The sequence below is a fragment of the Electrona antarctica genome, assembly GCF_951216825.1.
Source record: "Electrona antarctica genome assembly, chromosome: 22".
Classification (NCBI taxonomy): domain Eukaryota; kingdom Metazoa; phylum Chordata; class Actinopteri; order Myctophiformes; family Myctophidae; genus Electrona; species Electrona antarctica.
In genome coordinates, this window is record NC_136805.1 from 6,268,748 (window position 1) to 6,296,601 (window position 27,854).

General features: G+C 43.4%; 2 protein-coding genes and 1 long non-coding RNA gene across 7 annotated transcripts in view; 1 reads left to right on the forward strand and 2 right to left on the reverse strand.

Moving 5' to 3' along the window:
* Nucleotides 1–11,840, reverse strand: part of LOC306915888 (rho-related GTP-binding protein RhoN-like) — an 89,539-nt gene extending 77,699 nt beyond the window's left edge. For both annotated transcript variants that reach the window (XR_013788897.1, XM_079493546.1), the window contains exons 1-2: nucleotides 11,383–11,840; nucleotides 9,575–9,662 (exon numbers count right to left, since the gene is read on the reverse strand). Coding sequence is in view for 1 of the 2 variants with exons in the window: in XM_079493546.1 (XP_079349672.1) it covers nucleotides 9,575–9,662; nucleotides 11,383–11,496 (202 nt within the window). In the remaining variant the exon portion in view is untranslated. The remainder of the gene's footprint in view (nucleotides 1–9,574; nucleotides 9,663–11,382) is intronic.
* Nucleotides 11,841–12,878: 1,038 nt separating this feature from the next.
* On the reverse strand, nucleotides 12,879–16,376 carry LOC306915457 (uncharacterized protein). Of its 3 annotated transcripts, none has more exons than XM_079492787.1 (4): nucleotides 16,217–16,376; nucleotides 15,563–15,667; nucleotides 14,787–15,038; nucleotides 12,879–13,610 (listed from the first exon to the last, which is right to left on the reverse strand). In XM_079492787.1, exons 1-4 carry the CDS (start codon nucleotides 16,265–16,267, stop codon nucleotides 13,290–13,292), a joined length of 729 nt encoding a protein of 242 aa, XP_079348913.1. In that variant the 5' UTR covers nucleotides 16,268–16,376; the 3' UTR covers nucleotides 12,879–13,289. The 3 variants fall into 3 exon arrangements, with proteins under 3 accessions (XP_079348913.1, XP_079348912.1, XP_079348914.1); XM_079492786.1 differs by having other exon boundaries at nucleotides 15,563–15,730; nucleotides 16,217–16,375; XM_079492788.1 differs by lacking the exon at nucleotides 15,563–15,667 and having other exon boundaries at nucleotides 16,217–16,367.
* Nucleotides 16,377–19,090: 2,714 nt separating this feature from the next.
* LOC306915428 lies at nucleotides 19,091–26,943 on the forward strand. 2 transcript variants are annotated; one of them, XR_013788819.1, is made up of 5 exons: nucleotides 19,091–19,129; nucleotides 20,349–20,436; nucleotides 20,536–20,671; nucleotides 21,920–22,063; nucleotides 24,998–26,943. It is a non-coding gene; the product is annotated as an uncharacterized lncRNA (long non-coding RNA). The 2 variants fall into 2 exon arrangements; XR_013788820.1 differs by having other exon boundaries at nucleotides 19,124–19,408.
* The last annotated feature ends 911 nt before the right edge of the window (nucleotides 26,944–27,854 follow it).

Here is a 27,854-nt window from a genome sequence, read left to right on the forward strand (position 1 = left end):
AGGCTTGCTTACTGTAGTATAATCGATACTGCAGTGATATTACACCTACAGTTAGCTATTGATCTGTAGCACAATGTGATATGCCAACTTAAAACTTGGTGCAATTAGATGGATATACTGTAGTGTACACAGAGTAGATAGATAGATATAGTCTGGGTAGAAATACTGTACGTGAAAGTTTCATTTCCACTAACAATTTGAAGATAAGGGCGTCAAGCACACGCAAGGAATTGGCCTCTAGGGGGGTGTCGGCAGTTGCTAACTCCTACCAATTAACCCATTCTGACCTGAGATCAGATTCTAAAAATGTCTTCTAATCTACATCCTGACCGTTTTCTGAAAAAGCTATGTTTCTATGTCAGTCGTTCATCGATTTTTCAAAAATAGCAGACTCGGTGGCGCGCTATGAGCTTGTAGATCTGCTATTTTTCAATAGCTAAAGCATAACATAATCAGCATATCAGCCCTAGCAAGATATGTAAAATAACTTTTGATTGGATTATCCGATCTTAACATACGAGACATTTTATGATTTCAGGATCAGGAGTAGCACTTGCGGCTGTGGCTCGGGAGGTAGAGCCGGTCGTCCAATGATCCATGGGTCGGCGGTTCGAATCCCGGCTCCTCCCGTCTCTACATGTCGAAGTGTCCTTAGGCAAGACACTGACACCTGACACCTTGCCTCCAGTGGTTGCCAACATTTGTAAATGGTGCATTGATATAGCGCCTTGACCCTTTATCCAAGGCGCTTTACATTGATTGTGCATTACATTACGTGCATTACATTCACCCATTCACTCACACATTCATACACTGATGGCGACGGAAACCATGCAAGGCACCAACCTGCACATCAGGAGCAACCTGCACATCAGGAGCAACCTGCTCAAGGACACTACACTAACTCTGGGGGAGTCCGGGTTCGAACTGGCAACCTTGCGGTTGCCATCCGGCCACTCTACCCCTGAGCCACCGCCGCCCTGACAATACTTGAATGAGGGAAGTGAGGACGCTGGCGTCGACTGTTCGCCGCTTCACCCCCCAATGTATGAATGAATGGACCATTGTAAAGCGCTTTGAGTAAGCACGTAGTGCATAGAAAAGCGCTATAAATATGCAATCCATTATTATTATTTGGTACTTCAATCCTTGAATCAAGCCTACCCATAGAATCCATTTTATTGTCCAGTATTGGCACACATCCACAGCCAGACAGACAGCCAGCCAGACCGACAAAAGTCTGAGAACACAGACCGAGCAGCCAAAAATGGCACCATTATCCTAAGCATCACTGTGTGTGGAGCTGTGGAGTGCTGCGGACCAATTATATGAAGATGGGTTGAATACGGGCGAAGTTGTCCTTTAATCCATTGAGACCTGGAACGCATCCATGTCACGTTAGCGTTTAACCACACATTATGTTATAATTTAGCTATTGAAAAATAGCAGATCTACAAGCTCATAGCGCGTGGCGCGCTATGAACTTGTAGGTCTGCTATTTTTGAAAAATCGTTAAAATGTGCCTCAAATCTTTCCGAAAATTGTCATGATTTAGAAAACTTTTTTTTTTAAATTTCGACGTCAGGCCTGAATGGGTTAAGTGGAACACCGATCAATTGTCATACCACACGCTCAGCAAAGGTCACACAGACAGTAGCAGCACGTCTTCTGCAGCTTGGCAGGGATCGCCTCCCCAGCCTCCTCCTCCTCCTCCTCCGTGTGGCATTTAGTTCTTCGCTATGTTAATTCTGTATGAATTCTGTGGCTTGTACGGCGTTATGTCCAGGGACTTACAGAGAGCGCTAGAGAGGCAGGGGCTGAAATCCCGTCAGAGGGCACCTTTTGGACAAAAATAGCGGAAAATAGGCAGATCTACAAGCTCTCAACGCCTCGCAGCGCGACGCGTTGAGAGTTTGTAGGTCAGCTATTTTCGGGGGCGCGACCCAGCAGTCTTTAGCTAGTGGAGATGCGGTGTGTAACGACATGGATTTCTAAACAACTTTGTTCAACGCAAAATACTGTGTTCCAAGTTCAGGAGACTTCGGGGAAAAAAAGCAATGAAAAAGCTGAAGCCCCCTTTGATGTCTATGTGTGCACGTCCCGCTGGTTATGTCTATGCATCTTAAAACAGTGAATGGTTCATCACAGGTTGTTTGTCACGCTTGCGCGGATAATCTATCTGTAGTATCACAGGAGCAGACATTTATAAACCACAAAAGTGTCCGACTGAATTATAGATAGAACAATAAAAACTATACTCACTTACAGGCGCGCGCGCATGCACGCACGCACGCGCACATGCACACACACACACACACACACGCTCTGTAAAAAGTGGTAACATTCATGAGAGACTGACAGTGAATGTATTAAATAATTATAAGCTGCATAGAAACCAGATAAATCAATTGAGTGAACCGAAGTATGGAAAGATCGAGGAACATGAAGAGAAGAGAAGAGAAGAGAAGAGAAGAGAAGAGAAGAGAAGAGAAGAGAAGAGAAGAGAAGAGAAGAGAAGAGAATAGGTTGAGCGTGGGGTTAAGTGGTGGCAGGCAGGTGGTATATAGAGTACTGGGGGGACCGGGGACCCAGGGGTCCTTGAGATAAAAAGCATTATCAAACTGGGGGTCTTTGAAATGAAAAAGGTTGTCAATCACAGCGCTAGAGAGGGGATGGAGAATCACATACAGGTACAAGGGGCCAAGTGGTTGTTGATCAAACTGCAAGCGCTTAATTTAATATACCAGTGTTTCTGTCTAGACACGTGGGCGGCTTAAATAGCACCGCACGCGCACACACGCACGCACGCACGCACTCACAGAGGAGTGTGGGGAAGATAGAAGTTGACATTAGTTTTAAAAACAATTGTTACCATGTTGATTTTTTTATTATCTTGTTTGGAGATTTTGATGAGGTCTTGCCTTTGTATCCAGAATCAGATTCAGCTTTACTCATTTAATTTTGAAGCTGACAGATGTATAGGTTTGTAGCATTACAACATGCTAACGAGCTAACAAGTTTGTCATTGTTTTGTTTTTCCTTACAGTGTTTTCTGCTTGGAAACAGGAGCTCAGAATAGATTTATTTATACGCATAAGGAGAGAGAACACTGCCAGCCTGCTTGTGTTAATGCAATGACTTGACATTTGGTTCTCCCAGAGTGGGGTCTTTAGGGGATTCCAGGGGGTCCCCAGCTACATTACTTAACCACTAAAATCTTCTAGACATTAGTAAAACGTGACTCTGTAAGTTGGCTCTGTATTTGGATCGCTTTCTTTTTTCAGTCTACACCAAATCTATTGCCAAATATAGTCAACCTACAAGCTCACAACACTTTGCAGTGCAACGCGTTGTGAACCTTGTAGATCTCCTATTTTCAAAACATCTTAAATGAAATGTTAAAGAATTGGAATATATTTTTGAAACATTTTAACCACACCAATCTTGTATGAGGGTTCCAGGCACAAAGTATTTTCAGATGGGGGTCTGCGGTCATATTAATTTGGGGTTCCTAGACATGAAAAGCAAGGCTTTTGCACACCTACAGGCAACAGGTGTGTAGGAGAGGGTACGGTTCCTTGACGTTTGAGAACCACGGTTTTACGCAACTCTGTTTTGAGTTATTGTCAAAAGTAAACAGGTTGGCTACAGAATAGATAGTCAACACTCAACATGTATTCACCTTTTTCTCACAGCCCATAGTGCATTGCGTGTGTGCATAAGTTCCTCTTTCTCTTGCTGTGTTGCCAGTTTTGCAAGAGAAACAAGTGGCCAGGTCTATGAAAACAAGCACAAATGAAAATAGCTCATCTACAAGCTCACAGTGACACATTGTGAGGTTGTACATCCGTTATTTAAAAACACATTGAGAATAAATAAAAAATATTTTGAATATTTTTAAAACATTAAAAAAAAGAGGCACAAAATATGTTCAGATGGATGTCTGTGGACCTTTACATATTCATCTGGGGTTCCTTGATGGGGTTCCTTGAAATGTGGAAGCAAGCCCAACTACTAGTACAACTACTGTACACTTTAGAATCAAGCCCAAAAAAACATCAACCAGCAACTACCAATAATTTATTTGCAAGTGACTTTACAGAAAAAACAAGTCAAAGGTTGCTTATAATAAGCAGACATGGCAACACTGCCCCCAGTACCTTGGCGGGGAAAACGTGTATTTTCTAATAGTTCCTAGGACTACTGTGGACATCTTGGGCACAAATTGTGTTAATATTTGGACAGCCAAAATACTATTCTCATCTTTGGAAATGCAAGGATTTCCTCTTTTTGGCACAACACATGAAAATGTGTTTTCAGTGACAACAAACAGCATAACAGATGTTGAGCACACACGCACGCACACGCACACGCACACACACGCACACACACACACACACACACACACACACACACACACACACACACACACACACACACACACACACACACACACACACACACACACACACGCTTTCAAAGTCACTTTAAAACCCTTTCATAGGGTAGTTACACAGTCAAATCCAGAGTGCCCATTTAACCACCATCTGCATTGTGAGAAAGCTTTTGCTGAAAACAGCCGATCGACAAGCTCACAACTGAAAAGCCCCTAGCATAGAGCCCTGAGGGACTCTGGTCAAAAATGTGTTTTTAAGTCACTGTAATACAAAAAAATGCTAAAGAAGTCTATACATTTTAAAAACAAACAAACATATCGAATTAATCCCATAAATTGAAATAATAATATTTTAAAGAAGTAGTGAAAATAGCAGCTGATCTTTACAAGCTCACAACGCAACGGCGCATTGTGATCTTGTAGATCTGCCATTTTCACTCATTTGGGTCCAGGGCAAACATCCAACTTATCTTTTGGGGTCTCGAGCTAAAGGGTTTGGGAACCAGTGGTTTAAGTTGGTTAAATTACCACTCAGGATCTGGCCGTGTGGCATCATCAACAGGCGGGCACCTCGGGTGAAGGGCAGCCGTTGGTGCCAGCGCACACGAGACAGCCTCAGAATAGCTTCCAGGTAGCGCGCACATCCTCTCTCTCTCTCTCTCTCTCTCTCTCTCTCTCTCTCTCTCTCTCTCTCTCTCTCTCTCTCTCTCTCTCTCTCTCTCTCTCTCTCTCTCTCTCTCTCTCTCTCTCTCTCTCTCTCTCTCTCTCTCTCTCTCTCTCTCTCTCTCTCTCTCTCTCTCCCTCTTCCCTCCCTCTCTCTCTCCCTCTTCCCTCCCTCTCTCTCTCTCTCCCTCCCTCTCTCTCTCTCTCTCCCTCTCTCTCTCTCTCTCCCTCTCTCTCTCTCTCTCTCCCTCCCTCTCTCTCTCTCTCTCTCTCTCTCCCTCCCTCTCCCTCTCTCTCTGTCTCTCTCTCTCTCCCCACCGCAGACGGCGTCACTGAGACTAAGGTCACACGTGTGGTGGGGGAAAGTAACCCCGAGTACATTTACTCAAGTATTTGTACTTGACAATTTCCAGGTACTTTTGTTTCCATAGTTTCCATACTACTACGTCACGCCTAAGAGGCAAATTATGCTTTTTACTCGACTGTGATTATTTCACCTCTTTAGTTACCAGTCACTTCATATTTTATTTAGATTATTATATTGCAGTCAGAACCAGTGATGTAAATAGGTTTTCAATGTAATGAGTTCCGGGATGCAGGGATGGTCTTAAATTTAGATGAGGACTCCCAGGGACATTTTATGGGACCGACTTTCATTTTCTATGGTTATGTGGTTATATTCATGTATAAAACAGAAGAAGAAATGATTATTATAACTAAAGCTATAGCAAAATAAACTAGAATAAAAAAAACAGTACAGTAGTACAGTATAGTGCATCCCGTGGATGCAGAGGTCGTTTTATTGCGTCCCTCGGCTATAAACTGCGTTTTGGGATGCAAAATGCACCCTATTTTAATCTCTGCAGAACATGCATACGTTCGCCTGTTCGGAAGGAAAAAAATAGCCGATCTACAAGCTTGTGGTAAGACAACAAGCCCCATCACTGTGAGCTTGCAGATCAGCTGTTTTCCAAAGAGTTTGGTCATTATATTATGCATTTATTTATTGCAGTACTTTTACTGCATTGATGCCAAATCTTTTGGCAGAGCTCTCAGATATGTTAACATTAACAGCATCCATCACCACCTCTCTCCAAAGTACAGACAGCGTCACACAGACTAAGGTCACACATGGAGGTGTTGTTTCCATGGTTTCTGGACCTCCACGAGAATTCCTTTAACCACATTCATCCTGGCCTCCGTCCCTATTTTGAGCATGTCATTATTGGTAAGATGTTACATTTAAAGGAGCATTCAGTGATTTGGGGGATTTGGAAAACCACCCAGTCCGCCCCGGTAACAAAATGTGCACATGCACGCTCTACAGTGGGGGGAAGTGCAACAGGCCAACAGCATGTGCACCAAGGCCCGCCCCCACTCGATCATGATTGGAGGAAGGCCCCTCTCATCCTGATTGGATGAAGGCTTTGCCACCCGCCACCAAAACTGAAACTAGGGTTTTTTGACCCCAGGGGCTCGCTGGGGACAGGGAGGAACTCCTTATATGGTCAGCACACTCTATAGTAGGGAGGATTATCCAGAAAAAAAGAAAAAATAAGTGATATTTGAATTAAGTCAAATCACTGAATATACCTTTAATGTTTGTGTTAGGACAAAATTTGGGTTACACACACACCAAAAGCAGGACATAAGAGGGCCAAAAATACAATTTAAATAACATAAAATAAACGTGTACAAGCATTTGCCCTTGCATTCATAAAGCTAGCCCCTCCAATGCATGGCTTTCTGAAATGACATCATGTGACAGGCAGCCTAAGTCTATAGAGTTTTAATGTTGGTTTAGAGCCTAATTATAAATTCCCCATCGCCAGCCAAGTCTAAGGACTTTAATGTTTGTTTAGGGTATAGTTATGATGTCATATTTTGCCAGCAAAGTCTATGGACTTTGATGTCAGGGTATAGTAAATGACAACATAAGATCGGGGTGATATAAATACTGCCCTCGCTGCACCCCTCACTTCACAAGAGTGTGATTTTCTTTTGTTTTTTTGTTTGAAATGACCAAATATGCCTACAGATGATGCCACTATAGTAGTAGGCCGGTTTCTGACCTGCCAAAAGCCCTCCACCACTGACCCAGTCAGACTCAATAGGTAGGTAGGTACCATCTCATAGCGGTCACCACTGACCCAGTCAGACTCAATAGGTAGGTAGGTACCATCTCATAGCGGTTATGCACGTGACATCATCATTATTATACCCAGCGGAAGCTATGCAGAACGCCAACCTAGATGCAAAAAAAAAAACTACTTCCTGGCCTTGATAGCCCATACATCCAAACAGAAAAGTAAATGGTAAATGGTGCATTTATATAGCGCCTTTATCCATTCACCCATTCACACACACATTCATACACCGATGGCGGCGGAAACCATGCAAGGCACCAACCAGCACATCAGGAGCAATTAAGGGGTTCAGAGTCTTGCTCAAGGACACTTTGACACTAACTCTGGGGGAGCCCGGGTTCGAGCTGGCAACCTTGCGGTTACCATCCAGCCACTCTACCCCTGAGCCACCGCCACCCCCCAAAAAAATAAGTCCTATCTGGTTGCATTAAACAATGTTAAACTCACTTTGCCACTGGATTTGCCACTCACAGTATGCATGGGCATACTCTCTAAAGACAGACTGAGAATGAAGTGGTCTCTGTAAGTGGTTGAGCATGCTTTGCATTTATACCGTTATACCGTGCGTCTGGCTTTTATTTAACGTCTCCATAGTCAGGTCAGTGTTAACACACAGACATGCTGTAGATATTCTTAACCCCTGTTCACATGGAGGAGATTTGCTGAGCATGCAGCATTGCACGCTCTTTTTTTTTCAGCAACACAGCCCCTGCTTCACATTCATACAATGGCACTCATTCACACCTGGGAGCTGCCTAGTAAAAGCCACACTGTCCTAGTTCTATCACCATGCACGCACACACACACACACACACACACACACACACACACACACACACACACACACACACACACACACACACACACACACACACACACACACACACACACACACACACACACACACACACACACACACACACACACACACACACACACACACACACACACACCTAGCCTATACTCTACGAAAAAGACTGATTGGTGGATGCTATACGCACAGTGATTTTGTTTAATCTCGTGTGAGAAAATTACTGTTGAGGTTTTCTGTGCTGCTGTGTAATCGACATATAGTCCCATACAGCTCTGAGAAAGACAGGCTGGCGAAACAACCTGCAATTGCAAAAGGGTGTTGTTCAAAAAGAGAATTGGACAGCCTCGCCCCGCTGCAGTGCACCCCCCCCAAACAAACAAAAAAGCAAACGCAACGCGCCTCTACAACTAGAGCTTGCTAATCCCGGAGGTGGTCTAGCTGGTCTGTCTGTCTCTGCCGTGGCTTGAGGTGGAGCTCAACGGAAAGGCTTTCAAGTTCCATCGTGGCGTGTGTGTGTGTGTGTGTGTGTGTGTGTGTGTGTGTGTGTGTGTGTGTGTGTGTGTGTGTGTGTGTGTGTGTGTGTGTGTGAGAGAGTGTGTGTGAGAGAGAACAGGTTAGGAGGCGTTGGTGAGAAAGAGCCTACAGGGCTGGGCCAACCTTAAAAAAAAAACAGAGAAAGTCGTCTCATATGGATAGAGTGGAAAGAACCTGCCCATTTGAGCTTTATGTTGGTTTTTTTGCGATTATAACAGATAGGCTATTTTCTGAGCGCGTCACCGGGGCGCAAGGCGTTACACTGGATAAGCTGTGAAATTAAATATGACTCCTTATTAATCGTGTCATATATCCGTAACATAAGTGGTTCTTACTGTAAATGAGCACTACACTGTTGCATAATGACTAATAGCTTAATGGCTACTATTGGCTACTAATGGCCCCAACCATCTCAGAGCTGCTCCCTCTCTCCTCTCTTTCAAAACCTCACTCAAAACCCACCTCTTCAGGATAGCTTTCCCCAGCTGAGGTCTGGTTAAGGATGTCCCCCTCCCCCCTTTCCCTCCTTTATCCTTTTATCTTTTTAACCTGTACTGTTGTTGTATCTGTTATGTTTTGCTTTGTTTGTTTTTTTTCTTAATAAAGTCTGTTCCTAGTGTTCCTATGTAAAGCGCTTTGGGTATTTAGAAAAGCGCTATATAATGATGGCTTAATCATTGGTTTCTGTGAACCTTAGGCACCAAACTTAAAAAATATATATAATAATAATAACTACATTGCATGTTTCAAAAGTTTGTCCAACTTTTGGATGGTTTGAGTATTAGGCAGTATGACAAAAGTATATTTTTCTGTATGGTCTGGGCTGAGTCACAAACAAACCCCAGTCCAGTCCAACTCTGACTGTACAAATGTAACCAAATGGACCCCTTATGGGTCACTGAAGATTTCACCGTGTACGCTAGTGACATGTACAGTACAGTGGCTTCTCCCTTGGCCATGAAAGCCCCTCTCTCTGCAAACTTGACAAATGAAATGCGAGCTCAACGTCCTCCTCCTCACCTGAAGTGTCCCACATGTTGAGTTCGATCCTCTGCTTGTCGATCTCGAAGCTGGCAGTGTAATTCTCAAACACCGTGGGAACATAATTCTGAAAGCAGAGCAGCAGACCCACACGGCCCGGGTGACAGAAGTTAGGTCCAAAACAATCAGGCCATGCACGTTTTATCCCGACACGTCGCAGTCCCGCCCCCTCGAGAGACCCGGAAAATAAATCCCTGTTCATTTTCCTCATAAGACTTTTCAGAAAGTATGTATTTAAAGACGTTCACGCCGCGGACAAAGCCAACTCTTGTGGTGAGAAATCATGACAATGAACACAATGTTTTGGGCCAAACAAAGAATTTGTAATTATTTGTTTGGTCCAAAATATTGTGTTTGTTGTCATGATTTGTCACGACTCGAGTTGGCTTCGTACGACGCATAAAAAGGTCTTTAAATAATTACTTTTTGAAATGTCTATGAGGAAAATGCATTGGGATTCATTTCCTGGGCCTGGCGTCGTCATGAAAGGGGGCGGGACTGTGACGCTCTATAGGGGTCTTCACCAGCGGGTCTGGGACCAATATGGGGGTCTTCAGCGCCAAATCTTTGCGTGATAGCCAGGGACATCAATCACTTGAAATCGCATAATAATACATTTATTTATATAGCCCTTTTTCAAAAGCAATAGTTTACAAAGTGCTTAGAAGTTTACAAAGTGCTTGACATGTGCAGACCGTGTCTGCGATGCTTTGTGAGCTTATTGATCGGCTATTTTCAGCAAATAGTTTTGGTGTATATATTCTTTCAAAGCGAGTGTTGTTAACTCAAATCGTTGCTTCTGGGGGGTGCCTGGAACAAAATATTTTCAAATAGGGGTCAGCGGCCAAATACATATATTTGTGTGGGTCCTTGACATGAAAAAAGGGTTGAGCACCATGCACTGACATAGAAACATGAGGTTTTTCAGAAAACTGTCAGGATTTAGAAGACATTTGTAGAATCGAGCTCAGGTCTAAATGGGTTAAGTCATTAAATGTCTGAAAATAGTAAAAGACACATTAACATGAATCCAATATGTAGTGGGGGGGGGGGGGGGGTCCCTGCTTCATCTCCTTGGCCTGAACAACAGCGCACACTGTCAAATTCATTATCAACTTAGACACTTTACAGGCGACTGGTGGCTGGCTGTTTAGTGTTTTATCATACCATCAACAGGCGACTTGTCAACCTAATGTCTGTAAACACAGAACTGCTGCTGGTTGTGGTGGTTTAAAGGTCAGTTCTGAAGTTTGAACTATTCTGGAATTACAGTGCGCTGTTATTCCAAATAGCCTAAACGATTAGCCTAAACGAGAGTATTTAGGTAAAAAAAAATATTCAATCATCATTCAATTATTGTGTGTCAATTTTAGAAGACATCGGTTTCCATGTCAATCACACAACTTGCCCACAATCATGCTTTACGCACAGGGGTGCGCGCTACCAGCTATGACCAAGAGGCCATCATGATGATCAAGCCTATTCTATTCCCTGGTATTTGTATAGCGGCCTAATGGAGAGGTAAAGCGACACCTGAACCACAACAACAACAAGGGTAGTAGTTATCTCGTAAATCTGTCCCTTCAGGCGTGCGACACCTTTGCGCTATGGCAGCCTTTGAAATTGAGCCACCGTTGGCGTGGACTGACGGCAAAATCCATAATAAAGCGTTACTGACTGAAATTAAACGGAATTAAATTAAACGAACTTGCCACCAAGTTCATATCCCATCATTCGGACTGACTGAGCATGTGGTGTTGTGTTGTTGGTTATTTTTTCCTTCTTACCTCTGGATACGAGTCTTTGGCGAAGACGTGGAGGAGCGCCGTCTTGCCACACTGCGTGTCGCCGACGACCACGACCTTACAGCGGCTCGTCCCCGCCGGTTTATTGCTCTCCATGGTGGTGGTGGTGGTGGTGGACCGGTGGTGGTGGTCCCGGGTCCTGTCCCGTCCCGTATCGTGCCGTACCGTCCCGTGCCCCGGTGTGACTGTCAGCGGCGAACGGTGGCTATAGTTCCAACAGCTGCTGCGTCCTGGTCATTTAGTAGCTCCACACACACACAACCCAAAACAAAAACCCGTTTTTTAAAGATGTTAAAACATAAACCAAAACGTTCTGGTCCCGTCTGTATTCTGTAATATGTCTGTGGCTCTTATTATCGTCCAGATGTTTGGAGTCACAAGTTCAAGGTGTTTAATTCAATAGTGAAACATGAGCGGCATGCTGTGCTGATGTTGCTGCTCGCTCAACACTCAATGATAACTGGCTACTAGGCTACTACTACTGTTGTCCTGTCAGCGTCCTCCCTCTCCACAGACACGCCCACCTGCCTGTTAACACCCAATGGATGTGTGCGCCCCCCCCCCCCCCCGGCATGCTTTGCATATCATTATTTTTGCCCATCAGCAGCAGTTACACCTGGCAGATTTTATTGAAATACATATCCCCCCCCACTAGAGGTGTGTGTGTGTGTGTGTGTGTGTGTGTGTGTGTGTGTGTGTGTGTGTGTGTGTGTGTGTGTGGTGGACATGTAAACTTTACTCTAGTCGGGACTCACATGCCTCCCGTTCAAAGGTGTAGTAAAGTAGGCCAATTGATTTCTATTTATCCAGCTCAACAGAAAAAGGCATTTTCAGACTCAGAATAGATACCAATTGTATCCAATCGGGATAGAGAACTCAACTCATATTAACAAGTGAAATTGGAAGTGATGACAAAGGAATGAGCAGACAGGAGCCTGAACACTAAAATAGGGTATTGGGTATAATTTCAACCCGATAGGTTGAAATTGGCATCCCACCTGAAAATGTTTATTAAAAGAGCTGGGGTTTCCAAATGGAACCTTTAATACAGAACCAAATGGACATATAATTGTCTAGTTCCCTTGAGGTCTGAGACACTGTCTGGCATAGTTATCATCATGCTACCTGTGGCTGAAACCAATGACTAACGCCATTTGAGAGATGAAATTAATGTCAGCTGTATGAAATGCTGCAACTGGATGAGTCATTGCTGTATTGTTGCTGCCATCCTCTGGTTAAAAGGTGGTACTACATAATGTCAAATCAAATGCAGCATTGTGAGCTGCACCCGTGGAAGAATTACATGAAGAATTGACACCATGCATGATGCAGGCACTTGATTAATCCCCCAGGTACCAAAACAGAGTGGGCACCAGGAATACTGTGTACTACCATCAAGCCAGCAAAATAGTGCCGTAATAAATTCCCTTTTAACAACCAGTTTGGAATGTCCAGATACAAGATCACACATAAACCAATTGACCAGGAAATGGCATGTTTATTGCCCACACGGTATTAAATACACACGCAGCACATCTACTAAAAAATAAAAGCACAAATAAAACATGACAAAAGTTCACTTCAAACATATTTACAGTTAATATTTATACATCCGAATTGTTGGTGTAACCTGCACCATACTGGGCATCACAAGGAGGTGGCTATTCCAACATTATATAGACCATTAGAATGTTAGAGCCAAACTGGCATCTCTTCATATGGCCTCACTCCACATTGGGTCAATGATGACCATGCGGTTGGCAGTGGAGAAAGTGTTTTGGTATCCCAGGGTCTTAGAGTAGGTGTGATTAGAGTGACCCATATGAGGATGTCGAGGTTTTGCACTCAAGAGCAGGGAGCCAATGGAGGTAGCGGAATAGGGAGAGACGTCAAAATCTTGGCTGGTTGAAGACCAGGCGTGCTGCTGTTAACCCAGACAGGCCACCGATAGAAGGGCTCGTCACTGCTCCATGGAGCTGGATGCCATGCCCATGTGGAGCTGGATGCTGCCGGCATCCCTGCTGCTGCTGCCCTCCTCCTCCTCCGGCTCCTACCAGGAACCAGGAGCCTCCTGGTTGTCTACCGAGACGCACATTAGGTAGACATGGCACCATGTTGTCAAGGCTCTCTGACTTCATGGCCTCAACGTAGCCCTGTGGCGTCATTCCCTCACAGTAGCCCTGTGGGATCATGCCGCCGCCACAGAAGTCCTGTGAACGGAATAAAGCAAAATAAAATGTTAAGTCAGTGTCGTTTTGGGCAAAACATTTTGATTTTAGTCATAGTCTCTTGAATAGTTTACATTTAGTTTGTCACATTTTAGTCACCTGGAATGTTTGTGTTAGTCTAGTTTTATACGACTAAATGTCATAATATTTTAGTCCACTAAATCTACAGCAGATTTAGTCAACTAAAATGTGGGCCTTGATGCCATCATAATGACTGATTTTACACTTGCTGAAAATAGCTCATGCTTGTAGATCTGCTATTTTCAGCATATGTAAGTGTAAAATGACTCTTCTCCTCTAGTCCCTTCCTAACATTTTAGTCTAGTTTGTATCTGTTGACGAAATTGTCTAGTCATCATAGCTTATATCATTTAGTTTGTCAGTGAAAAAAGGTAGAACATTTGTCTTAGTTTTAGTCGACAAAAAAACTGATGTTAATGACTGAAACATTTTGTCAGGCCAAGTCCTAACCTGCTGTTAACATGCCCCCAACCAGTTGAAGTTGCAGGTTGAGGCTTTTTATGAAATATCCAAGACAATAATGCATGCTGCTTTTGATTGCTAGTTTGACCAATTCAAATATTCTTTAATATTAAAATAACCAAAAATGGCCCATCTACAAGCTCACATTATGTAGATTGGCCAATTTTGGTCCGTGACAGCTTCCATAGAAGACATATGCTGGCTTGTATGGAATCCAAATGACTGGAATCAGTCATGGCGACTGAGAACTTTAATCCATACCGGTGCCATCATGTCCCGACTGGGGCCTTGCTGCCCCTCGCTGGACAGGACACCCGTTCTAAAAATGGTAAATGGTGCATTTATATAGCGCCTTTATCCAAGGCGCTTTACAGATTGGGCATTACATTCACCCATTCACACACACATTCATACACCGATTGCGGCGGAAGCCATGCAAGGTACCAACCAGCACATCGGGAGCAATTTGGGGTTCAGTGTCTTGCCCAAGTACACTTCGACATGTAGCCAGGAGGAGCCGGGATTCGAACCGCCGACCCATGGATCATTGGACGACCTGCTCTACCTCTTGAGCCACAGTCGGTCCGTGACAGCTTCCATAGAAGACATAAGCTGGCTTTTATGGAATCCAAATGACTGGAATCAGTCATGGTGACTGAGAACTTTAATCCATACCGGTGTCATCATGTCCCGACTGGGGCCTTGCTGCCCCTCGCTGGACAGGACACCCATTCTCTGCTGCCCCTCGCTGGACAGGACACCCGTTCTCTGCTGCCCCTCGCTGGACAGGACACCCGTTCTCTGCTGCCCCTCGCTGGACAGGACACCCGTTCTCTGCTGATGGCTAATAATCTCCATCACCTGGTCACTTCTCAGGAAATCAACCACACTCTCCAGAATTTGTGCCTTTTGCATCCTTGGAGTCCACTGAAATATACACAAAACGCACAATATAGTAAGAATAGTGCTCAGACTCTCAGTCACACTTTGTGTCATTAATAGTCTTGTATTTACAGGTGGTGTGTATTCTGTTCCCTGGTAGTTCTTGGTTCCGATACGCCTAAACACCACAAACCTTAACTCCATTAATAAACAAACAGCAGTGATTCCATGTCCATGATTAGATGGTCACCAATTTCACTGTAATACTGCCATGTTGGACAGAAGGGGCAGAAATTTGACTGTCTTTGTTTACCCAGACTCCAATTTTGATCCTGTGGTCTAGTTGTCCTGCATTTGTGTTCTCACCATACAATGGTTGACAGAATTTACTGTATTCAAGTACATTTTAGTATCTAGCTTTTAATAGTTTTGAGATAGTTTTCAAAGACAACATTTTTATTTTGACTCCTTACCACACCAGCACATGACAGATAATAGCCAGCAGCTGAAAGTGGAATGGAGAAATCAACTAATTCAGAAAAAGATGCATTTGTAAATGTCATACACACCGCATTGTGGGTCTTTGTCTTTCCCAAAAGCAAGAGTCGCAATGTTTCCAAGCTGTTGTTAATACGGTCTCGTCTGAGTTGATCCGTGACTCGACGTCGCAAAACCTTAAAGGTCCGCTGACATGCCCCGAAATTAATATTGCTGGTACTGTACATCACGTGGTCTGACTGAAAACAGTTGAGAAACATAGAAGACAAATAATGAGAAAAAGAGGTTGCGCATCAGCAATGGTTTTCAGTGGAGTGCCAGACCCAAATCCAGTATACATCAAAAAACAGGAATAAAAGAAAATCTAAAAAGGTAGCACATCCAAAAATTAAACAAGCGGTGGACAAAGTACTCACATTTCCATTTCTTTATTGGCACACACCAAAAAGGAACGCTCTTTTTTGCATTCCTTTTTGGTGTGTGCCAATAAAGAAATGGAAATGTGAGTACTTTGTCCACCGCTTGTTTAATTTTTGGATGTGCTACCTTTTTGGATTTTTTTTTATTCCTGTTTTTTGAAACATAGAAGACATTCCCTGATCCACTGGAGACAAACCTCCTTACATTATATTACAGTGATGTAGTTGCAGTCCAAGTTGTAGTTTTAAGTTGTTTGTATAGGCTATAGAAACCTAAGATAGAACACTATCAAGATTATTTCTTACCTGTATTGGAATACTTTCCCAAGGTGAAATTGTGGTGGTGAGAATCTTCATTCTGGCTTGCAGTCAGGACTCAGGATGAAATTAAATCTAAGGTCTAATGTCTGGTGTTTGTTCCAGGTGCAATAAATGACTTGACCAGCAGATAACCACGCCCATTTCCTTTCCACTTCACCTGACATTTGATGGGACACTCCCTTAATTGAACAGTCAACCATTGTAGGCTATTTGCTTGGGTGTTTGCCAGCCCACCCGGACAGAGACCGGAGAGAGAGAGAGAGAGAGGGAGAGGGAGAGAGAGAGAGAGAGAGAGAGAGATGCAAACAGATTCATATTCCACTTGCAGAGCACAAACTGTTGTTTTTATCTACCATAACACACACACATTTCGATTTCTTTATTTGAATCCACAAATTACAATTAATTTTTACAAGGAAACAAATATAACGGGGTTGACAGTTCATGTTCACTTAAGGATACACATGGCACCTCCTCCTCCACACAGACAAACTGCCTATAACAGCCGAAACAGAACAGTATTTGGCAAGTTGTTTGGCTTTGCTTTTTGTCATGCCAGCTATTCTTAAGCCACTCATGGTCAGTTTATGCACATGGCCCAGGCTTCCGAATATCAGTATGGCATATCTACAGCGATACCCCAGGTTTGTTATACTTCCAAGTAATGGTTGATACTTAGAATGTTTATCTTGGAATGCCTGGTCCATGTACAAATCAAAGACAGGTAACACTTTACTTTAAGGGACAAATTCATACACGTAATTAAGGCTTAATTAAGCCTTAATTAAGCCTATATTAAGGCTTAGGTGATGCATTAGTTATCATGAACTATCATTAATTACTTGTCTTGAATCTGCACCTGGCTCGCTGATAACTATATTTACACCTGGGAAAAACTGAATCCATTCTCTTTGGATCTAATAGTAATCTCAGCAAGGCAAATGGCTTCTTGGTTAGAGTGGGTGACAATGTTATCACACGTAAAGATGAAATTACCTACCTAGGTTCCATCCTGGAGGCTAATCTTTCTGGTGATAAAATGGCCACCAACGTAATCAAAAAAGTCAACCAAAGAACAAGATTCCTTTACAGGATCTCCTCACTGGTCAACAAAAACACCTTGAAGACCTTAACAGGAGCCCTCGTACAAGCTTTCTTGGACTATGCATGCACATCCTGGTACCACAGCACCTCAAAGGCCCTGAAAACTAGGCTCCAGACTTCTCAAAACCAACTGGTCAGGCTCCTATGAGCCCTGATGAAGACCGTATAGGTCGAAACATGTCGGTTCAATAAAATATTTCCTCCTTTTACATTAAGTGTGCCCGGATCTCCTCTTTGCTCTATATGTTGTGTTATCCCGATTGATCCCAGGAGCACCTTTTTACCATTTTTAAAATTTTTATACCTACACACCTCCTGAGCACCTGGTTGCCTCCTTGCCTCTGGTCAGGCTCCTACTTGGCCTCACCCCCCCGAACCCACCTCACCCCTGCCCACTTTGACAGGCTGGAATGGCTTAGGGTCGACGACAGAGTACAGCATCTTGCAATGGGTCTGGTCCACAAGATTCGATACACCACCAAGATACCCATGTACCTGTCTAGATACTTCCTTAATGGAGGAAGTAACGAAGTCCACACCCACAACACCAGAGGAAGTGCAACGAACCATGTACAACCCAGATTCGGCACAAACAAGGGACTAAATTATTTTCGCTCCTATGCCACCAAAATGTGGAACGCCCTACCAACAGTCATTAAGACATGCGAATCCCTTGACTCCTTCAAAACCGCTCTCAAAGGGAACCTACGGACAGCTGCAATTCGAAACTGGCCTCCGTAAAAAATCTGAATCCCCCCCCCCCATCTCTTTTACCCCTCACTGTATGTTTCTTTTCCCTTTTTACCTCCCTTATGATGAATTCCTGTTCTGTTCTTTGACTATATAGAAGTGCCTATTTGTACGTCTCTAAATGTTTTGATGAATTGAACAAGGTGGACCCTCTTGTAAACAAGTGTAATGCTTCATTGGGTCGTCCACTCACAGTTAACAGTCTTTGTATTGAGTTTGTGCTTGAAATGTACTGTAATTCTGCAAACTGTTAAAAAATATTTCAATCAATCAATCAATCAATCAGCACTCTTCCCAAAATCCAAATTCCCAAATTATTACCCAATAATAAAAATAGGTATTCCATTGAGTCTCTCATGGTCAGAAACCATGAAATAGACACCAAGTTTGCATTTCTAGCTCATCTGGTATGGTTCAGAAGTTGGAGCCAAAACCTATTTTCTTGGTGCTAATATTGTGGCGGCCATATTGGATTTCATGGAAACTTGCAATACAAAAAATGTTCGTATTCATATCATTGATCAATCTGAGAAGTTTCGTGGAAATATCTCTGTTTAAAAATGTGCCCTATTCACCCCCCATTGTAACTAATAGGGGCTAATATTGGGGCAGCCATATTGGACTTTCGCCCAAAAATTGACCGGGTTGTGGTGGACAACTTGCTGCTGATTGGCCAGGCCGTTTTGTGGCCGGGCATCAAGTCTGCCTGAGAGTTCCCAGATGGGAGCAGGAGGAGTGTACTCTCTGCTGCCCCATCTGGCGGAGTCAGGTTAGGGGAAATGTACGTCATGTGTAATTTCACGTCATATTGTCTCTTTATTGTTAATGGTGTTTAAGGTTTGCGTTTGCACCGTTTGTTTTAAATCACCATTACATCACCTAATCAACATGAGTTAGACTTTAATATATTAGCGCCCCTCACTTCACACGGGTGTGATTTTTTTTAATCGCCAGACCAGTGGAGGGCACTCAGGGCAGTAATACGCCTTGCGGCGTCCACACTGCCGGACAATAAAAAGAAGAAGAAGGCTCGAGCGAACCACGGTTGGTTTGTTGATGACGTTGCTGTGGATATTACACATGATTAGAGCATGAAAAACACTGTAAACCAAGCGAAAGACTGTATGTTGTGTGCATTGACACTGTGAGGAGTCTAGCGGTTAACACCATAGCTCATATCACTGTGTATTGATTTAGCTAGACAGTGGCTATTGGCTAATATATATTGTGTACGGGGATTAGCCTGTTAGCCATTTCCACCGTGGAGGAAAAACAATGTCTAGTTGAAGAAGAGAAGAGTGTCCTTCCAGTCCAGAGCTTCAGGTAGCAGCTACTATAGTTTCCCATAGCATATACTAACAGCTAACTGACGTTACGGAAATGTTAGTGATCATGTGATTCATGAATTCATGCATTCATGCGGACAAGCACTGCACAGATACTGTGTGTGTGTGTGTGTAGCAAGTCTTTGTACAGTAGTAACGTTGCAACCCAACTTACCTCAAATATCACCACCTTGTTCATATAGCCCATACGTCTTTGCGTTAGTGTGTACAGTGTACATCTTAATATATATATTCTAAGGTAGCCTATGCATAAATTCCTCGTTCTCTTGCTGTGTTGCCAGTTTTGCAAGAGAAACAAGTGGCCACTGGCCAGGTCTATGAAAACAAGCACAAATGAATGAAATAGCGGATCTACAAGCTCACATCGACACATTGTGAGGTAGTACATTAGTTATTTAAAAACACATTGAGAATAAATCGAAATATTTTGAATATGTTTTAAACATTTTAATTAAAAAAGGCACAAAATATTTTCAGATGGATGTCTGTGGACAATTGCATATTAATGTGGGGTTCCTTGACGTGAAGAAATGTGGAAATTAACCAATGGTTTAAACAACATCAGGGAGCAAGCCCAAATAAGCAACTACTGTACACTCAACCAGAAAACGTCAACCAGCAACTACCAATAATTTATTTGGAAGTGATTTTACAGAAAAAAACAAGTCAAAGGTTGCTTATAATAAGCAGACATGGCAACACTGCCTGAAGAAAGCAAAGCACACACATAAGGAGCCCCAGTACCTTGGCGGGGAAAAGGTAGTGGTGGATGTACCCTGCCCTTCAATGTAGGTAGTCTGATTCTGCTGTAATATCTGTAGGAAGTGGACTAAGAAAGGAGAGGGGGAGTTACTGTGAAGTAATGCTTCAGTCTGGTATGTAATAACTAATAACTTACACCTTTTTTATTGTTTCAGTAAAATGGCAACACGCATGAATAGTGAGTCATTGTCGAGTAAGGCCAGATTGGAAGCTCTTGCTCTGATCGGGGAGGCATTTCTTGAGGTAAGTTACATTCTCGTACATACATGTGTAATAAATGTGACTCCTGTTTGGTTGATGCCTATTTCTCTGTATTTCATGGCATATTTCATGACCATCTAGAAGAAACGTGCAGTGCCAGTGACAACAAAGAAGGCTGAAGTCGTGTGCCCTAAAGGGACCCGGTTGAAGAGAGACGCAAATGGGATTCGTGTTAACACAGGGAAAAAAACAAGGAAAAGGACTTCATCTAATCATGGTTAGTCTCATCTCATAGAACTAATGGCAAGGACTGTTTTCTACTCAGTCTGTGTCTCATAGGAGGGCTGTGGGCAGTTCAGAAACCCGTCCACCAGTGACATCATTAGGCAGATATTTTTTTAAACAGGATTTTCTTTTACAAAAATGTTTAGATTTGTATTATCGTGAGAACGATAGTGACAACTTTTCAGGACTAGCAGTTTCTATTAGCTTGGATTTCCCATCGATGATGTCACTGGTGGACTGGTTTCTGAACTGCCCAGACCCCTCCTATGAGACTGAGTAGAAAGAAATGGTGCCATTTTATCATGATTATTAGTGAGGACCTATCTTATTCTTATATGAAGATAGGTTGAAAAGTGGTGAAGTGGTCCTTGATGGGAGTGGTGTTTGATTAGGTGTAGGGTAATCTTTTTGATAGTGTTGTTGTTGTCAGCGTGATCTAGTATGAGAGTGACGACACTATCGTTGACTCCCATTGTAAGAATGGAATGTGGAAGTGCTCATTCTATCTCAATGGGATAGTTCCAATGTTTGGAACTATAGCCCATATAGGCTATAGTTAGTTAGTTAGCGGCTATCGCCGCTTTGCGGCGAGATCAAAGCATGTCGCCACTCTCTTCTTCTACGGCTCTGATTTGTTGTGATATTCATGCTGCCTAAGAGTTTGAAATAGATAGCACTCCTGGTGACCAAATAAAAGCCGGACACTTCATCTGTAACCTCGCGTCACCAGGCTTTCCACCTCGGAGGAAAGCCTGGTCTCTGTTACAAAAGTGCTGTGTGAACCGGTCTGGAGCGGATGATATCGTTACGTCATGTTGTAGTATTGTTTTGTAGTCATCAGGCAGGAACAATCAAATGAAACTTCCTTTTCCCTCAAACCGGAAGAATAACAATAAAAGCTCTCGTAGCCTGCAGCTTTTATTGAGTTTGAGTTCGGTTTGAGGGAAACGGAAGTTCCGGAAGATTGATGACTACAAAACAATACTACAACATGACATTGTGTGTGTGTGTGTGTGTGTGTGTGTGTGTGTGTGTGTGTGTGTGTGTGTGTGTGTGTGTGTGTGTGTGTGTGTGTGTGTGTGTGTGTGTGTGTGTGTGTGTGTGTGTGTGTGTGTGTGTGTGTGTGTGTGTGTGTGTGTGTGTGTGTGTGTGTGCGTGCGTGCGTGCGTGCGTGCGTGCGTGCGTGCGTGCGTGCGTGCGTGCGCGCGCGTGTGCGCGCGCGCGTGTGCGTGTGCTACAGGTGATGGTCGTCTACCCAGTCACACCATGTTGCCTCAGCACCACATGCATTCAGCTGCCATGAGTCAGGAGTCTGCTGCTGCTACCTGCATGCCTCCCATCGTCACCCTTGAGAACAACAACTGCACTGACACTGAGGAAGACGGTGAGTGTCTCTCACACACACACACACACACACACACAGGGTTTAAAGTTCTCCATTCTGGGGACGGATTTCCGTCGTGAGGACTTCATATTGGCCATTTATGAGATCTGTTGCGAATCTGCAAAAACATTTAATTAGTGGTGTGGGAGGTGTACTGTATGTAGCTATGGCCATGGTGTGAATGACATTAAGTCATCAAAACGCAGCATATACTTGCTACTAGTCAAGAGATCTCTCCAAAGTCCAAACTACCAAGCTTCCATTCACACTCAAATAATATTTACATCCATCAGCTGCTCAGAATGCACCACGCGCTGCTGAATGTAACCCGACACGGCGACACCGAAGTGTTGGCGTGCCGGTGTCGTGACTCGTGCGACAGTAAATAGCAGATCTGCAAGCTCTGCAGTGTGTCACGAATGCTACGCCCTGTGAGCTTGTATATCTGCTGTTTGCTGCACGCAACACCGTGCGCAATTATACGGGTAAGTCTGTTGTGCTCGATTCGATGTCACCCTGCTATTCTGACTTAAAAGTAGCACGGATTTAATTTACCACTGAAGTTGGAAGGGCATCATGGCAGCGTCCAAAACATGAAATTACAGGAATAATGGAAGTCACTGGAGTTCTATATCGAAAGTTGATCATGTCTGTGTATACCACAAAACCACTTTCCTGGCAAATAGCAACGACTGTATGCTCCCATGAATAATTGTGGATTTGGAAATGCATTGTTGTCTTTCCTCAACTGTGTGTGTGTGTGTGTGTGTGTGTGTGTGTGTGTGTGTGTGTGTGTGTGTGTGTGTGTGTGTGTGTGTGTGTGTGTGTGTGTGTGTGTGTGTGTGTGTGTGTGTGTGTGTGTGTGTGTGTGTGTGTGTGTGTGCTAGTGCTCTTCACGGGTCCAAAAGAAATGGTTCCGAAATGAATCTGTGACATGTTACCGATTCCGACCCGTTCCGAGATTTCTTTCAAATTGCGGCGCCGAGTCCGTCCGATTATTTCCGAGAGACCCGACCCAGCTGAGACAGGCAGACATAAATGTGGACTATATAGAAATAATATAACGTATTGACCAATTACCATTGTATGATTACAGCGAGAGACACAGACAGACAGAGAGAGAGACACAGACAGACAGAGAGAGAGACACAGACAGACAGAGAGAGACTGCACGCTGCAGTAGAGGGTGGGAGAGAGAAAAAAAGAGTCGTCTCTTCTCGTCTCCTCAGCGTGCGTGCATTTAAAATGAACCAAACGGATCATTTGTTTTTTACACACAATCCTCAGTTTTAGCAGAAGCAGATGCATCATGCATGTACCGGTCTTGGCTGAATGGAATATTAACAAGGCGCGACACTCAATGCACTTATAAACAGCTCCTATTTCCGTTCGTGTTGCTGCAACACTAACCTGATCCTAGGTCAGCCTAAATGATCACACTTTAAACAGAACTTTTTCCCCGTGTTTCTCCTCCGCAGCGATGCGGAGCAGAGCGAACATGCAGCGGACAGAGAAAAATAGTTTATAGCCTCAGTCAGACTGGCACACAATCACACACTGAATATTGTATTAACATTTGCAACAACAACAAAAAAGCAGTTCACACACACAGTAGCCTACGGGTCTTCTCGGATCCACTCGGATATTACACATAATGATTGACAGACCCGAGATCCGAGGGGGATACGTCCGATTCCGACCCGGTCCCAGTGATTACGTTAAAACACGACTCCGACCCGAGCGGGACTCGGGTATTTTCGGAGTCGGGGGACCCGGTGAAGAGCTCTAGTGTGTGCGCGTGTGTGATCCCACTGCAAGGCCTAAAACCAATCAGTAATAAATACCTACATCATTAATTAACCAGATGAACCCTAGCATCCCTATTCTGCACATGTCACAATAGGCAAAAATAGGTAAGTGTGGAGTGATAATGGAATTATACCAGACAGGTAGGATCTTTTTGTTGCCTGGTGACAGACAGACTCATTTATGGTTACTAGCTTATGATGATTGCTGATCGGCTTGCCTAAGGAACGCGGTGCCCTACTCACAGTGTGGTGAACGTGTGTGTAGCCGTGGCACTGCTACAGGATATGGCGTCGACTAGAGGGAAAACATCAGTGGGCCAATTGTAGGACACTGAGGGAGCCATCAAAGTACAACAGGGTTTAAGTGGCTATGTGCTCCTACTGGATCGCTTTGGCTGACCACAGTTATGGTGAGCACAGTTGGCCAACGAGAGAAAGAATGTGCCCGAATGATCGTGCTCGACTTTTGGAATGAAGTCGGAGGACTGAAGATTATTTTTAACAATGAAGTCACTCTTTGACTTGGCATTGTAATCGGTTTACCGGTAGTTAGTTGGTCTCAATAAACCAGTGGTTCTTAAAATGAGATCTGGGGACCCCCAGGGGTCCTTGTTGCAGGGGGTCCCCAGCTAAATGATTACTTAATAGGAACCAAATGGACCTTTACAGATCTGTAACTCCATTAAGCTGGTTTGTGGCCTAATGCAGGGGTTCTCAGCCCGTGGGTCGCGACCCCTAGGGGGGTTGCCAAATTATTTTGGGGGGCCCCCCAAATTATATGAAAAAACAAAAAGAAAAACGTATTTCTTTCCGCGAGACATGGCCAAAGCATTTCCGGGGGTCCCCAGGCCCCAGCCAAAAACGTTGAGAACCCCTGGCCTAATGCATACCAACCAAACTGGGGGTCCTCGAATTCCTGGTTACTGATAGTACAAATGCACAGTACACGTGAACTGAACACTACTTTGTATATGATCTTTTCGACTAGTGTCACGTGCCAGTAATGTAAAAGGCAGTGTAGAAATCATTACAAAGCAAATCATTAATTAGAAGAATCAATCTTATCCAAGTGAAAACCACTTTGAGTTGCTCTCTGCTGACATGACCTCCTCTCTCCTCCTCCTAGATCTCCAATTCCTTCCTGATGTGTGTGAAAAGGAGACTTCCTTTGTACAGCAGGACAGGAGCCAGAGTCTGGTCCAGGTGAATCTAGAACCTCCACAGATTAAAGAGGAACCGGAGGAGGTACTTCTAAGAGCAGTGGAGGCTGCAGGGTCATCATCGGTGACATTACTAGCAGTGAAAAATGAAGATGATGATGATGATGCACACACAGAGACAGAGCCTCTAGCCGGCACCTCAACTGAACACATGAAAACACAAGCTTATATAGAGCACTGGGTTCCATCACAACCAGCTAGTGGTGACCAGCTCCTGTCTTCACACTGTTCTGAATCCGACACTGATGACTCGGAGACCAGGGACAATGAGTCAATTTTAAATGCACTGGAATCACACAAGACGCAACGTGTGGATGGACAAAGTCCAAAGTCTTTGAACAGCAAGCTGTCCCACAATCGGAAATCATTGAAACAAAAGCCATCCATGAGTAGGCGGACAGGGAAAAAAAGCTGTATTTGTACAGTGTGTGGTAAAGTCTGTCGCAAAAATTGCGAACTGAAAAATCACATGAGGATTCATACCAAGCCCTTTGCTTGTGCAGTGTGTGACAAAAGCTTTAACATATCTGAACACCTGAAAAGACACATGTGCCTTCATACAAGGGAAAAGCCCTTTGAGTGTACAGTTTGTAGCAAAAGCTTTAGGCGTAACAATGGTCTGAAAAAACACATGATAATTCATACAGACGAAAAGCCTTTTGCTTGTGAAGTTTGTAACAAAAGCTTTAACATATCTGATCACTTGAAAACACACATGAGGATTCATACAGCGGAAAAGCCTTTTACTTGTACAGTTTGTAGCAAAAGCTTTAACCAAAAAACGAATCTGACAACGCACATGAGAATTCATACAGGTGAAAAGCCCTTTGCTTGTACTGTTTGTAACAAAAGCTTTAAACATATTCAAAATGTGAAAACACACATGCGGATTCATACAGGTGAAAAGCCCTTTGCTTGTACAGTTTGTAACAAAGGCTTTAACCAATCTTCACATCTGAAAACACACATGAGGATTCATACAGAGGAACAACCCTTTACTGAATAAACTTAAATCATCCTGCTGGTTTTGCTCGAAACCTGATTAGCAACACAAAATATCCCTCCAACTGACTGAGTAATACTGTTATGTGATTTACACCAAGCAAAACTAACCATACATGTTTACCTATGTTTTGTCCATCAAAATGATTGCTAGCCACTGTGTAATTGGGAGGGTAACAAATAAAACCCACATGTTAGCAGTTGACTGTGTCTAGAAAATGTAGAAATGGTAGACTTTGTCCAGAACCTGGTGTATTGTCCGAATAGGACTTGTGATGATGGTATCACACAGTATACAGCATAGTAAATCAACAGTAAAAACAGTAAGCCCTATATATGCTCCTTCCCATGCCGGATGGGCTTTCCAGTATGGAGATTCAGGACATCTTGACTTCTGAGAAAACATCCAACAGATGTTATGGATCATGTCAATTTGTCATATATATCACCTCAATTTCTGCAAACTTCAAAAGGAGCATGTATTGGATTTAAAGGCGTAGTACACCCAAAAAAAAAACTTATTTTCAAATGTATAGAAATGAGCTAATAATTTGATGAACGGGTGGCTCCTAACTATCCGTCCTACCTTTTAGTCTCCTGACTCTGCCAGTCATCAACTTATTGTCTTAGGAATGCAAAAATAAATCTCCATGTAATTGGCTTTTGATTCTGAACAGTCATTTTATTCTTATTTTTTGTTTTATTATTCAGATTTTCTATTCTCAACTCTTACTACTAGTTTTAATCGTATATGAATCTCCCTTTTATAATGTGTTTCTGTTACGCCGTCTCAATGCTCTTCATGTTTTGTGTAAATCACACTGTGATTGCCTTGTTGAAGTTGATTGATGTAGCCTACTGTACAAATTAAACTGATACATATCCAAATGACCCATTAGAGACACTTCATTACTTCATTACTCTACTACCTCATTATGCTGTTTAAGTGATCTGTTTGGCATACCGTCGCTGTTGAGTGAAAACCTTGTCTTGTCTAAAACGTTTCCGATTTTTGTTAATGACAAAAATAGCAGATCTACATGTTGGGTGCATGTAACTTTAAAGGCATAGGACCCTACCTTGCGCCACCCTTTACCGCTTATCCCTAAACGTATTTGCCATTTTTTACAATTTTAAAACATTTTAAAATACCGGTAGTTCAACTAGCCAACGTACATCGACACGTTGTGAGCTTGTAGATCAGCTTTTTGAACTATTTTAAAATGTTTTAAAATAGTAAAAAAATGGCAAATAATTTTAGGCATGAGGGGTAAGGGATAGCAAGATATAGCAGATAGTATGTAACTTCACACATAACGGAACAATAAATACATGCCTGTACCAATCATTTCGGGGGGCGACTGTGGCTCAGGAGGTAGAGCAGGTCGTCCAATGATCCATGGGTCGGCGGTTTGAATCCCGGCTCCTCCTGTCTACATGTCGAAGTGTCCTTGGGCAAGACACTGAACCCCAAATTGCTCCCGATGTGCTGGTTGGTACCTTGCATGGCTTCCGCTGCAATCGGTGTATGAAAGGGTGAATGTAATGCACAATCTATGTAAAGCGCCTTGGATAAAGGCGCTATATAAATGCACCATTTACCATTTATTTCTGTCTTGATACCAACAGTTATCAGCCACTGGAGTAGTGAGGTGGGGGTCACCTGCAGAAACGCACTGCCCTCTTGCTGTATTATGGTATTTTCACCGTTTGTTTTGGTTGACAGGGAATTCATGCGCTACCAAAACGGTGAAAAACCAA